This window comes from Nicotiana tabacum, chromosome 19, assembly GCF_000715075.1.
Source record: "Nicotiana tabacum cultivar K326 chromosome 19, ASM71507v2, whole genome shotgun sequence".
Classification (NCBI taxonomy): Eukaryota; Viridiplantae; Streptophyta; class Magnoliopsida; order Solanales; family Solanaceae; genus Nicotiana; species Nicotiana tabacum.
Genome location: NC_134098.1, coordinates 80,528,972 through 80,541,127, shown reverse-complemented (window position 1 = coordinate 80,541,127; position 12,156 = coordinate 80,528,972). Strand labels below are relative to the sequence as shown.

At 32.7% G+C, this 12,156-nt stretch overlaps 2 protein-coding genes across 2 annotated transcripts; one reads left to right on the top strand and one right to left on the bottom strand.

Annotated features, from left to right (window-relative positions):
* Positions 1-2,885: 2,885 nt before the first annotated feature.
* Positions 2,886-6,455, top strand: LOC107762692 (protein RER1A). Its single transcript, XM_016581066.2, has 4 exons — positions 2,886-3,057; positions 4,201-4,561; positions 5,752-5,932; positions 6,060-6,455. The coding sequence occupies exons 2-4, from the start codon at positions 4,221-4,223 to the stop codon at positions 6,111-6,113; spliced, it is 576 nt and encodes a 191-aa protein (XP_016436552.1). The 5' UTR covers positions 2,886-3,057; positions 4,201-4,220; the 3' UTR covers positions 6,114-6,455.
* Positions 6,456-7,040: 585 nt separating this feature from the next.
* Positions 7,041-9,267, bottom strand: LOC107762691 (protein NUCLEAR FUSION DEFECTIVE 4-like). Its single transcript, XM_016581065.2, has one exon. It carries the CDS (start codon positions 9,139-9,141, stop codon positions 7,471-7,473), a length of 1,671 nt encoding a protein of 556 aa, XP_016436551.1. The 5' UTR covers positions 9,142-9,267; the 3' UTR covers positions 7,041-7,470.
* Positions 9,268-12,156: the final 2,889 nt, after the last annotated feature.

Below are 12,156 nucleotides of genomic sequence, written 5' to 3'. Positions count from 1 at the left end.
GGCTTCTCATCTTTTTCTTTTCACTTTTGGTGGTTATTTTTCTTTGGGGGATGATTAACACCGAGAAAATTTCTTCCTTGGCTATGACCACGACCACGGCCACGAACAGGGCCACGACCTTTTCCACACTTAGCATAATGGGAATATACCTCATCCACTGCAGGCTATGGGGTAGACCCGTTGGGTTGATTTTTGTGATTTCTCACGAGCAAATCGTTATTTCGTTCAGCCACAAGGAGAAGAGAAATCAACTCAGAGTGCTTCTTGAAACCTTTTTCTCGGTACTGCTGTCGTAAGACCATATTGGAGGCATGAAATGTTGTGAACGTTTTTTCAAGCATATCATAGTCAGTGATACTATCTCCACAGAGTTTTAATTTAGAAGTAATTCTGAACATCGTAAAATTATATTTAGAAACAGACTTAAAGTCTTGGAGCCTCAGATGAGCCCAATCATATCGTGCTTGTGAAAGAGTGACCAACTTTAAGTTGTCATATCTTTCCTTTAATCCATTCCACAAAACAAGTGGATCTTTGACTGTGAGATATTCTATTTTCAACCCTTCATCAATGTGATGGCGTAAGAAAATCAAGGCCTTAGCACAATCTTGGGTAGATGCTTTATTTTTATCTTTAATGGCGTCTCCAGGATCCATTGCATCTAAATAGATTTCAGCATCCAACACCCACGACATATAGTTCTTGCCCGAAATTTCAAAGGCAACGAACTTTCATTTCATAATATCAGACATTATTAAAATAGCAGAAAACCTATACCTTAGTCTTCTCAAAGAGTTTCTTGAGACGGTAGAGTCTCGTGCCGATAACGTGAAATGAAACAATAAAAGAAGAAGAACAATATTGGAGAAAAAAGTAGAGAGAGAGAATTCTTATGGGAACTTTACATAAGTATCACGGTTTAAAAAAAATATAACAAATTCTTAGCATGAAACCCAATATTACAGTTGTGGCAGGAAAATACTTATATTTGTAGCACACAATTCTATTAAAAACAGGAATATTAATTATTAATCCCCAAACATAAACAATTTGAATGGAAAGCCAATAATTCTTTGTACAAAATCATGCCTTTTTTCCCTCTCTTTATCTATTAGCTTTCCTTTTTTTTCTTCATCTTATTAATTTTGTTTACTGCCGAAGCCAATTTATTTTCTAAATTTGTTCCATTCGTTTTCTTTTTAATTATCTTTCTTAAGTTTTTCTCTTCCTTCTTTCTTCCTTTCTTAACATAAAGATATTACTTCGATAATAATATATGTTAATATATACAAAACGTATATATAAAAAATATACATTGAATTAACACATATAAAATATACAAAAAAATATACATAAAAAATACATCTTCAATTAAGACGACACTTAGACATGTGAAATATACATAAAAAATATATCTTAAATTTAATTAAGATGGCATATAAATATACAAAAATAATATATATAAAAAATACATCCTGAATTAAAATGGCACTTGACATATAAAATATATTTGAAATATACATTAAAAATACATCTTAAAATAAGATGTCACTTCACAAATAAATATACAAAAATTATATACATAAAAATACATTTTGAATTAAAGTGATACTTGATATACAAAGTATAAAAGACATATGAATCAATACATCTTGAATTTAGGTGGCAATCATATATGCATCAGATTTTTAAAAATGGAATGAAGAAGATGACTGTTGAAAAGGGAGAATGGAGATGGACAAAAAAGTACGTCCTGTGATTAGTGAGTCAGTTAACTTATTAAACGTTGACCTTAATTTTTATAATATGCCAATAATGAAAAAAAATACTCTTTATGGAATAAATAATAAATGATGCTATTTTTTTAAAATAATAGTTAAAAAAGGATCAAGCGCGTAAAAAACTCTTTTTTTGTGTTCTTATTGATTTGGGATGGATTACAATGGAATAAAATTCCTCTATTTATAAGAGAAAAGTGACTTAGCCACCAAGTAACAAACCCTAAAATCTCTCTAAAATATAGACGTTCACCTTAAATACAATTCTATTTATAACAAATTACACATAATACGCGCATCTCAAACTCAGATATACCATAGTCCAAGAGATAAAATGTCGTTTTCTATTACATTCTGTAAAGTCAATGAAGGCTGGGGCTAGATTGGGCTCAGTACCTCATCTTGATAGTTCTACTTCACTCTTTTTTTTTTGGTTGATAAGTTACATATTTGGCCCCGCGGCAAAAAATAATTACATCAGATACATAAAAAAATATTAGGCTACTTTTGTTACACCTTATTGTGTGTCTCCCTCGGCTTTTCAAACAAATCCGACCCTCCCAGGTAAAAGGAAAGAGCAAATAAAAGTACTAACATTCACAAAATTAAGCTCGACCTAATAATTATTGTCAGTAATTTACTAATAAAAGTAACTCATCGAATGGTGAAAATTATTTGAAATAGTTTTGAATTTTTGTTCATAGATGTTTAAAATAATGTTCATGCATTCCGAATGTCTATAAAGATAGTTAAAAATGTAATTCTTGATATTTAAATGTCATGACTAATCAGATTTTAAAAAAAGAATTAGGTCTCACAATGGATTTTTTACTTTATATACGCAAATTGAATAAGCTAGTTATTGTGTGTTAATTAAGAGTTACTAACATATCTAGTCCAACTAGAGTATGGTAAACTACAAACTAACTAATCTAGTTACAACTGGATAAATATAAAATCTCTGTTTAGATTGTTTTAACAGTAAAGAGTTCACAATCATATACATTCATAGTGATATAAATTCAAATTAGTCCTGATTAAATATGTAAAAGGAAAAAGAAAAGAAATGAGAAAATGCAGGGGAATAGAAAATGATAAATACTAGTGAAAAGGGGGACAAAGCACAAATATCAATTGAAAAAAAGATAGATAATAGTAAAAATTCTCCGTTCGTCGGCAGGCCCATTTTAGTGGAGTAAGAGCACAGATCCGATCGTAATTTCTCCTCTGCCCGCCCTCCCCAAGACTCAATCTCCTCATTTATCTTCAGTTAGCGAAGGTAACTTTTGTATTATCATTTTTTTTCAATGTTCGTTTTGTATTCTCTAACCCTAATTTTTCTACTAACCCGAATAGCGAACATGGACTGCCACACATTTATGTAAAATTTCCATTTTATTGTCGTATCGTATGGCGAATTTTCTTTTATCGTATTAATTTCCAGTTTCGGATCTGATTCTTATTGTTGTTTGAGTATATATTTTTCTTTTTTTTGTTTGTTTAGGAATGATTTTTTAATGTGATCTTAGCTCTGGGTATCTTTATGACTAGGATAAATAAGAATGTGTTAAGAGTTATTTTCTTTGCGTCGTTTGTAATGTAGTAATTTACAGCTGGGTTCCATTGGACCGAATGAGCTTGACTTTAAGGTTATTAATGGAGGATTATAGGGTATCAAATTATGATGGGGTGAGTCAGTTCAAGTCCCAACTCCCCAAAGTTTGCTTTGGTCAACGTCGAAATCAATCATCACTTTTCCATTTTATTTATTTTTTTCTTTTAATTCTAGCTACACAATTGATTTACTAAAAAATAATTGCATGATAAAATGAAACTATATATGATGGGTTGTGACTACTATCTGAAGTTGAACTCACGTTATCTTTGGATCTTTGGGTTGTGACTGAAGTTGAACCCACTTTATCTTAAATAAGTACATCACCAACTCAAGCTCGCCTAGTTTGGACGGATTTGGCAGGTTACACATGTCTGGGTCAGAATTGATCCCCCCATAGGGGATTCTAGATGTTTCATCTGATCTACCATTGAACGGGAATACATGTGATTTCTATGGGTTTTGTTTTAGCCCGTCACTTTGCCAGCAACAGTTTTATTTTTAAAGTGTGACAGTTGGGTGCCTATTAATGAATTCATGGAGGGTGTTGCAACTGTCTGGTAATAAGAAAGTAGTATCGTTGTTCACATGTCAATGATTGATATTACGGTGTGTGGTATGAGCGATCAGCCTTTTTACTAGTGTTAATTTCCTAGCGGTCTAATCATTTATAGAATTCAAAGTCCAAACTCTTCTATTTCGTAGCTTGAGCAAGTAGTGCACTCAGTTGGCTATGTATATCTAGCTGTTTCTACCACAATGTCTTGCTTGTGTTAATCTTATTGCATTGTTTTATGGAACTTCTAGGATTGTGAAATTGAGTTTTTATGGAGGGTGATGGTGCCTCAGCGGCTGCAGCATTGAACAAACAGAGGCTTGAACTTTCAAAACTTTTCCAATACTATTTAGATAAAACTACTCCTCATGCTACATATAGGTGGATTGGAACTTTTGTCTTAGCATTGCTTTATGCTCTGCGGGTTTATTATGTTCAAGGATTCTATGTTGTTACCTACGGTTTGGGCATCTATATACTCAATTTGCTGATCGGTTTCCTGTCACCTCTTGTTGACCCCGAGTCCGAACCTTCAGACGGACCTTTGTTGCCAACTAAAGGTTCAGATGAATTCAAGCCTTTCATACGTCGCCTCCCGGAATTCAAGTTCTGGTAATAGTTCCTGCTTTATATGGGTTTTGCCTTGCTAATTTCAAAGGAGAAAGTGTTGTCATCTCTCCATTTTGTATTATCTTGTATCAAAATCGCTTCAATTTGCTTTATCTCGTTGTGAAATGTTTCTATTGGTCAACTTTGAATACTACTATTTATTGATGCATTAGAACCTCATCGCATAAGTGCATTTGAAGTAACTCTTAATTGATTTGCCTTTTGTCAATTTTAAGTCACCATTGTACTTATTTTGTCCCTTGGAGCTTTTAGTATTTGACATGGCAGCACTAACATCTTCGTTATACCTCGAAACAGCACCATGACCATAGATTTAGCTGTTTCTAAATTCTGCCCAGCATATTCAACATTTATGTTGTACCTTGCATTATGGTTCTGTTTATACAAATTCTTTTTCATTATTGCTTAAGTTGCTGCACCATATCTGTATTTCAAAGATCTCGTAAGTAGTAGCACCTGAGATCCATTTTCCCTGCGCAACAAGGTCTTGGATATTTTGATTAATTTTCACCGGTTAAAGTGTACTGGCCTATGATATGATTTTTGATGAATGTGTCTGTCCTATTAAGAGTAACGGCACTTCAGGAATCAGGAGATTGCAGATTGGTTACTAAACCCTTTCAAAGAAATATTTAGCCCAGGTCTGTCATGGTTGTTAAAGAGAATATTGAGCCTAGCGCCTACAGCTATTTATCCTTTTTTCTTTTGGCTCTTGCTTATTTGTAATCTTTTGCCTATTACTTTGATTTCTTCTGTTTGGTGGTCCTTTAGAAGGTCTTCCACCACCTCAAAATTAACATGGTTTTTCATTTATGTCCCTGTGTGCATGAATTTCCTGTTGTGAAACACTGCTGCATTTTTTGCATAAGATCTTGTGCTGGCTTATTTTTCATGTAAGAAACATGAGTTGAAGAAAGGAGAAGATTTGTTTTTCCTCCCGTCGGTCATTATCAGACAGGCCTGAATAGATACCAGAATTCATTTAGCTGACCCCAGCCAGCCTTGTTAGAAAGTAGCAACCCTAACCAGTTTGGGTGTGAAGCTGCCCTGTATCTTTTGTTATATAGTCAACATAGAATAGGAGAGGTTTTATGCATGTTTTAGGCCATCTAGTACTTTCTTGAACCTTTTGGTTGTAGCAGCAATATTTAATGCTCTTTTATTTTTTTCAGGTATGCCATAACAAAGGCTTTCTGTGTGGCATTTGTCATGACTTTCTTCTCCCTTTTTGATGTTCCTGTGTTCTGGCCTATATTGTTGTGCTACTGGATTGTTCTTTTTGTCCTTACCATGAGACGACAAATTATGCACATGATTAAATACAGATACATCCCATTCAACCTTGGAAAGCAGGTAATCTCAGTAGCTAAGAGTAGTTTTATGTCTCAACTAGCATTCGAGCTGCTGATGCAGGCAACTTTAGGTTACTATTCTCATTTGGAGGAAGTGTTTAATATTGTTTCTTCTGTTATTGCAACAGAAATATTCTGGTAAAAGGCCATCAACAAGTGGCAGCAGCCCAAGGGCTGACTGAACTTTTGCTGGTTTTGGAGAAAGTGGAGAAGGAAGAAGAAGAAAAGAACAAGATGGATTGATGCATATCTTTTGGTTAATGTGATTTGTACTTACATTGAACTCTGACCCAAAAAACAGAGAAACAATTGTAGTTTGTTAGCGTTCTTTAATTGTTTTCTTTTCCAGTTTTTTCTTGATCATCTCTGGTAATATTAATCTAATTTTTGGACGTAGAGAACCGGAGTTATTCCTTTGTTTGCAATAGAAGCTACGTATACGGAGAATGATCTTTTGTAGTCACTGGCACTGGAATTTCTTTGGCATATGAAATTACATCCCTTCGTAACCTGTACTTTATGCATCCACCCTCTGGTTGTCCAAGATCTGATTCAGTGTACAACTTGAGTTACTTGTAAAATCTTTCTAGTATATTGTGAAGTGGCTGTATCGCTGTTTTGTCTTGTTGAGGCTATTATATCTGATCGAGTCATGTTCATCTCAACAAACGCTCCTCAATTCAAAGTGAACTTGAGGTCGACTATATGAATTCTCATTGTCCATGTAATTCCATTTAAACTAATCTAAATCCAGCGTGCATTCTTTTACATTGTCATCTCTTGCTCAGCTTGAAGACCATTTATTGCAAGAAATAAGCATTAAAAGGGCAAAAAGGTCGAAGTGTGAATTCTATTGGATTATAATCCTTTAGTGACCTGTAATCCTTTCTAAAGACGCTTTGACGTAAAATTTTATAGAAGCTATGAATAATGTAACTTTTGTTATAAAGAACATAAGAAAAGTGGCATAGAGTCTAGAAAAAAAGAAAAGAAAAGCTGCACGTTAAAATAAAATTAAAACAAGAGAAAAACTTAAGAGATTGTAAAAAGAAAAAAAGAAGATAAATGAAGCATAAGAGAAGCTGCAAAAGAGAACAAGAGAAATCTGGTTTTGCAAAAAGTGTCTTCTCAATAAAATCCATCCAGAAGTAATCCAGTACAAGAACCTTAATGCGCCAAACTCCAACAGAAAATATCATGAGCCAAGAATCCTTGATATTTGTCAACATGTCAATCTATTTTCTTGATTTCTGTATAATGTATTACACTGGTTCATATTCGGTATCCCATATAATCAATCAATATGACTCAAACTATTAGCTATAAACCATAGCATGTTACAAAATGTGTGGAGCATACACTATTTGGCCAAGTTTACTCTGAGCCTCCAGCAGTTAAGCTTGCTCCCTAAATTTCATATTCCATATCCCCTATAATGGATCAGTAGGACTTAAAACTTTTAGCTATAAATCATAGCATGTTACAAAATGTGTGGCAGAATGAAACTATTTGGCCAAGCTTACTCTGAGCCTCCAAAAGTTAAGCTTGCTCCCTAAATTTCTTGTATATATCACCTCTATAGAACTTTCTTGTTCTAAGCACCAAAATGTATGATACAATGCACCCTACAAAACTTGCTGCAGCAATAATCAGAAAAGAAAGCCTATAACACTCGATACCGATGCATGTCAAATGGTCCCCAGGCTTCCTTAAAAGTCCCAAGGCTGCCATTTGCTTCAAAGCTTCCTTGTCATAAAAATGACCAACCAATCTAACATTGAACACATAAGCCCCAATTGGGCTAGCTGCGCCGCCAAAATTGAGCAATGTAGCATAGTGTTTTAGGCCAAAAAGTTCAGATATGATTGAAAATATCAACGGTGCCATAGCTCCAAAGCAAAACCCAAGTATAGCCAACGCGACTTCAAGAAAACTTGGAACTCCCATTGCTATAAGAATATGGCCAAAGCAAGATAGAAGAAGCACCAAAGTAAGCATCAACGGACGAGGGACTTTATACTTTGTCAACAAAATCTCAGAGGCAAAGCCAGAAACTACTCTTCCAAGATAACCCCATATACTCACTAGTGAAGTAAATGTTGCAATACTCATGTTAGGATATCCTAATGCCTTACCAATTTGACCTATGTTATCGATAGCTGTCAACGTTCCACCAGCTCCAAAGATAGTAGTAATAAACAAAATCAACATATCAATGCTCAAAAGTGCTTGCAAAATCGTATAATCTTCACCTCTCTCCGGTGGCTTAAAAACATTCTTGAACCATGAAACTCCTTTTGCTTGATTTCTTGAAAGTAACTTCACTTGTTCTGTTCCTTTCAACGGCACAGACTCATCAAATACTAGTTTCTTGCTCTTCCCGAGTTTTAACTCTTCTCTAATTACAATAACTATAGGCGCAAATAGCAAAAGCAGCACGATACAAGAACTCAATCTATACTCAACCAAACTAAAGGCTACCCTATTCTGCAAAATAGTGATCATTAACAGAAATCCAGCTAGACCAAGTGATATGTAAAGAAGTTGATAGAAAATCTTGACCTCATTTTCTTGAAGATTAATGACTTTCATAACCCTAACATATTTAAGCAAAATGCAGCAAACAAATGGAGGGAGCCAAGCAATAAGCAAGACTAAAGATTTCCCATCATTCCCATAAAATGCATGAAACAACTGTGTAATAATTGCACCACTTAAACCAACAAACCCTTTTAACAATCCAATTACAATTCCCCTGCTTTCAGGGAAATTCTTGACACACGTAACTAAAGCACCAGTATTAGTAAAAGTCTGAGAATTAGCACCAATCATTAAACACAAACACATTTGCCAAACCTGTGGTTTGACTAATTCATCACCGTTGACTGCTAACCACAAGTAAATGTACCCTGAAAAATTCATCACTGATCCAATTAAAAGAACAACCCAAGGCGGACAAACTTCATTAATTAACCCAGCTATAATTCCTACGTTAGCACCGACATCCTTAAAAAAGCTCAACAAATTTAAGGTTGTTTGGTCATAACCCAATGAAGATTTGACATGTTGTGAATAAAGACCAAATAAGTAAGTGCCACCAGAAACTGACAAGATCAAGATTGAAGCGAAAACTGTGAACCATCGGCCGTTGAGAATGTTATGGGGGCCTAAGTTTTTTCCCCAATTTCTCAAACTGAAATCTGCCGTCATCAGTTTTGAAGTCTCCGTCAGATCGGACAAGCTTTTTTTCTGAGTTTCCGATCTGGGGTTCAGCTGGTACTTCGTCAACGGCTTTGAGGTTTCCAATTTTCATGGGAGGTTTAATATTTATACATTGGCAAATGTAAGACAATCTTACTTTTCTCTATATTCTTTTAATTAAGATTTAAAATAAATATATTGATACTAATAAAAACTTACTTATATTCGGTTTTTATGCTAAATTATAGTACTAAGTTACCATGGTAAAGTCATGATTAAGGTAACTAATTATGATTTAATGATAAAATGTGCGAATAAATTTTTATCATTTGATACTTGATAAATAAACAACCTACTATTAGTGGTTAAATTACACTTAATTGTATTATTTTATACTTCAGTATGATATAACGTAAATCCTTTATATGCTGATAATAAATTTCTATTTTATACTATCATAGACTACTTAAATTTAATAGGTATTATGGTAAGTGTTGGTTGGTACATAATTTGGGAAGTATGGTAAACAGGTAAAGTAAGTTGTCAAAATCATTTAAATTGCACATATAGAGACAATTTTTTTTTTTTTTTTACAACATTTTACTAAATAAATTTCAAAACCCTTTTAACTGGTTTAGTTTTATGTAATGACTGTATAATTATTTTTCAACTATAAATAACTTTAGAAGGCAAATTATATACTTATAACTGTGTATAGAAAATTTGAGTTGTCAATTTGGCTAACGTTTGGCCGATTCCCAAATTTGTTCTGAAAAATCTATTTTGGGTGAAGTTTGGTTTGAAAATGAAAATGTGTTTGGACAACCTATGATAATCGTAATAGGAAGGGCTTTTTTCACTTTTAGCCCGCGCCCGAAACCACTTATATTTGTAAAAATAGCAAGGCTAGCCAGTTTTCGAACTGGTAATTGAAAAATAGCCAGCGTTTGCAAAGTCATTGAAAAATAGCTATTATTTTACTGCAACATGGAAAGTTCCAGCATAATATACCGGAGATTGGTGCACTTGTGTATGAACTTCCAGTATATTATGCTGGAACTTCAGCACACGGAAAATTCCAGCATGATATATTGGAGATTGGAGCACCTCCAATTTATTATGCTGGAACTCCAGTATATTATGCTGGAAGTTCACATGTAAAAAATTCGAACTCAAGTATATTATGCTGGAATATTTTCTGGTTTTTGAACAGTGTTTTCATTCAAATTTATCTTTACATGAAAAGTGGCTAAATTTCGATTACTTTTGAAGTTGTGGCTATTTTTCAACTATCACTTGTAAATCTGGCTATTTTTGAATTTCGCACTTTATATTTAGTAGCCGAAAAATTTGTATAATTTTTGTATATAACATACATAATGTATATATATACAAAAAATATACATTTTTTGACTATTATTTTGAGAGCGATTATACCATTTTCCGAATAGGTATGTGTTCTCAAAATTCAATTTCAAAGCTAAATTGGCTATAGCTTTTACAAAATGCTTGCTTCAAGTGTCTATTGATGAAAACTAATTTATTTGGTCTTGGCTAGTTTTCCCACATCGAGTGGGATAAAGAAAACAAGCATAGAGCAAAGGTTCTTGAAATGGGCAATTGCCTAATTGAAGAGTATGTCGCCTGTACAAAAAGCGACCTGCTTTAAAATTGTTACAATAATTTTAGTCTAAATGGCCAAATTAATTGATTATATGTCAACAAACCAACCATATTCCAGGTGCTAACATTAGAGTTACCTTCATGGGAGAGTTCAGTATTTGAATTTTAAAATAGCAACATTATGTGTTACTAATTAGATTTTGACTTTAATTTTTGTATGTATTTTAATGAATTTCTTAATATAAATTTAGAGTTTGGACTAAAGCTATTAATAAATTTCCTCTCCGCTTATATAGATAACTAGATTGTATATTGGTCACATACTCAAAATTGATATTCACACTTTATTTCCATAATTATAACTTGACTAGTTACGTCATATGCCATCTCCAGCCCTTGCCTCCATTTTTTCTTCCAAAATGGAGTAAATTCAAAAATAGATTAAAGTTACTCCAACCATTATTCCAAAAAGAATATTCTATTTTATATTCTTCTTTTTTATAATATTATATTATTATCTTTTATTTAAATTTTATTTTCTTATTTCTATTAAAGAAATTCTATCTTTTTTAATTTTTTACATATTCATCACATATAATTTATATGCCTCTCGTATATAATTATTTAATAAAATTATTTTATCCCATAAATTTTTAAATAATATAATTTATAAGCAAATATTATAGATTATATATATTAACGGATAATTCAAATAAAAGTGAAATCATTGAGATACAAGATAATTAAATACATATTAATTATGATAAAATTTAGATTAAATACTACACAAATATTCAACTTTCACCTCTAGTATGCTCCCATAAATGATCTATTAATGCATTATGAAGTGCAAAATGAACATCTTTGTCCTTAATTCTTTTGTGTCGAGCTAAAAATTATTCAAATCAGTGATTTTCATCTACTACCATTTCTACCGTTGGAGGTGGACATTCCCAATCATCTTGAATTGGTACATTAAAATCACGCTCATCCTCGATTATTATGTTGTGCGGTATAATACATGTAGTTATTATATCATGTAGCACTTCTTTTCTCCAAAAACGTGATGGTCCTGCAACAATTGTAAAACTATATTACATAAAAATAATAAATGCACGAAAATTAATTTATCAAAATTATACGCCAAAGTTAAGATGTAAAATTAATATTATAAAGATATTACATAAATATAGTTAGGTATATATAAAAAAATAAATTAAAAGAGTTAAATAATAAAAATAATAATAAAATAATAAAAAATAATAATGGTGGAGGTAAATAATGTCACTCCAAATTTAAAGCGATACTATTCATCCCTCATTTTGAGGGAAAAATGCAGCAGCATTAGAGCCAAATTTCTCAAAAAACTGACTGTATTAGCAAAAAATGCAGCAGCATTGG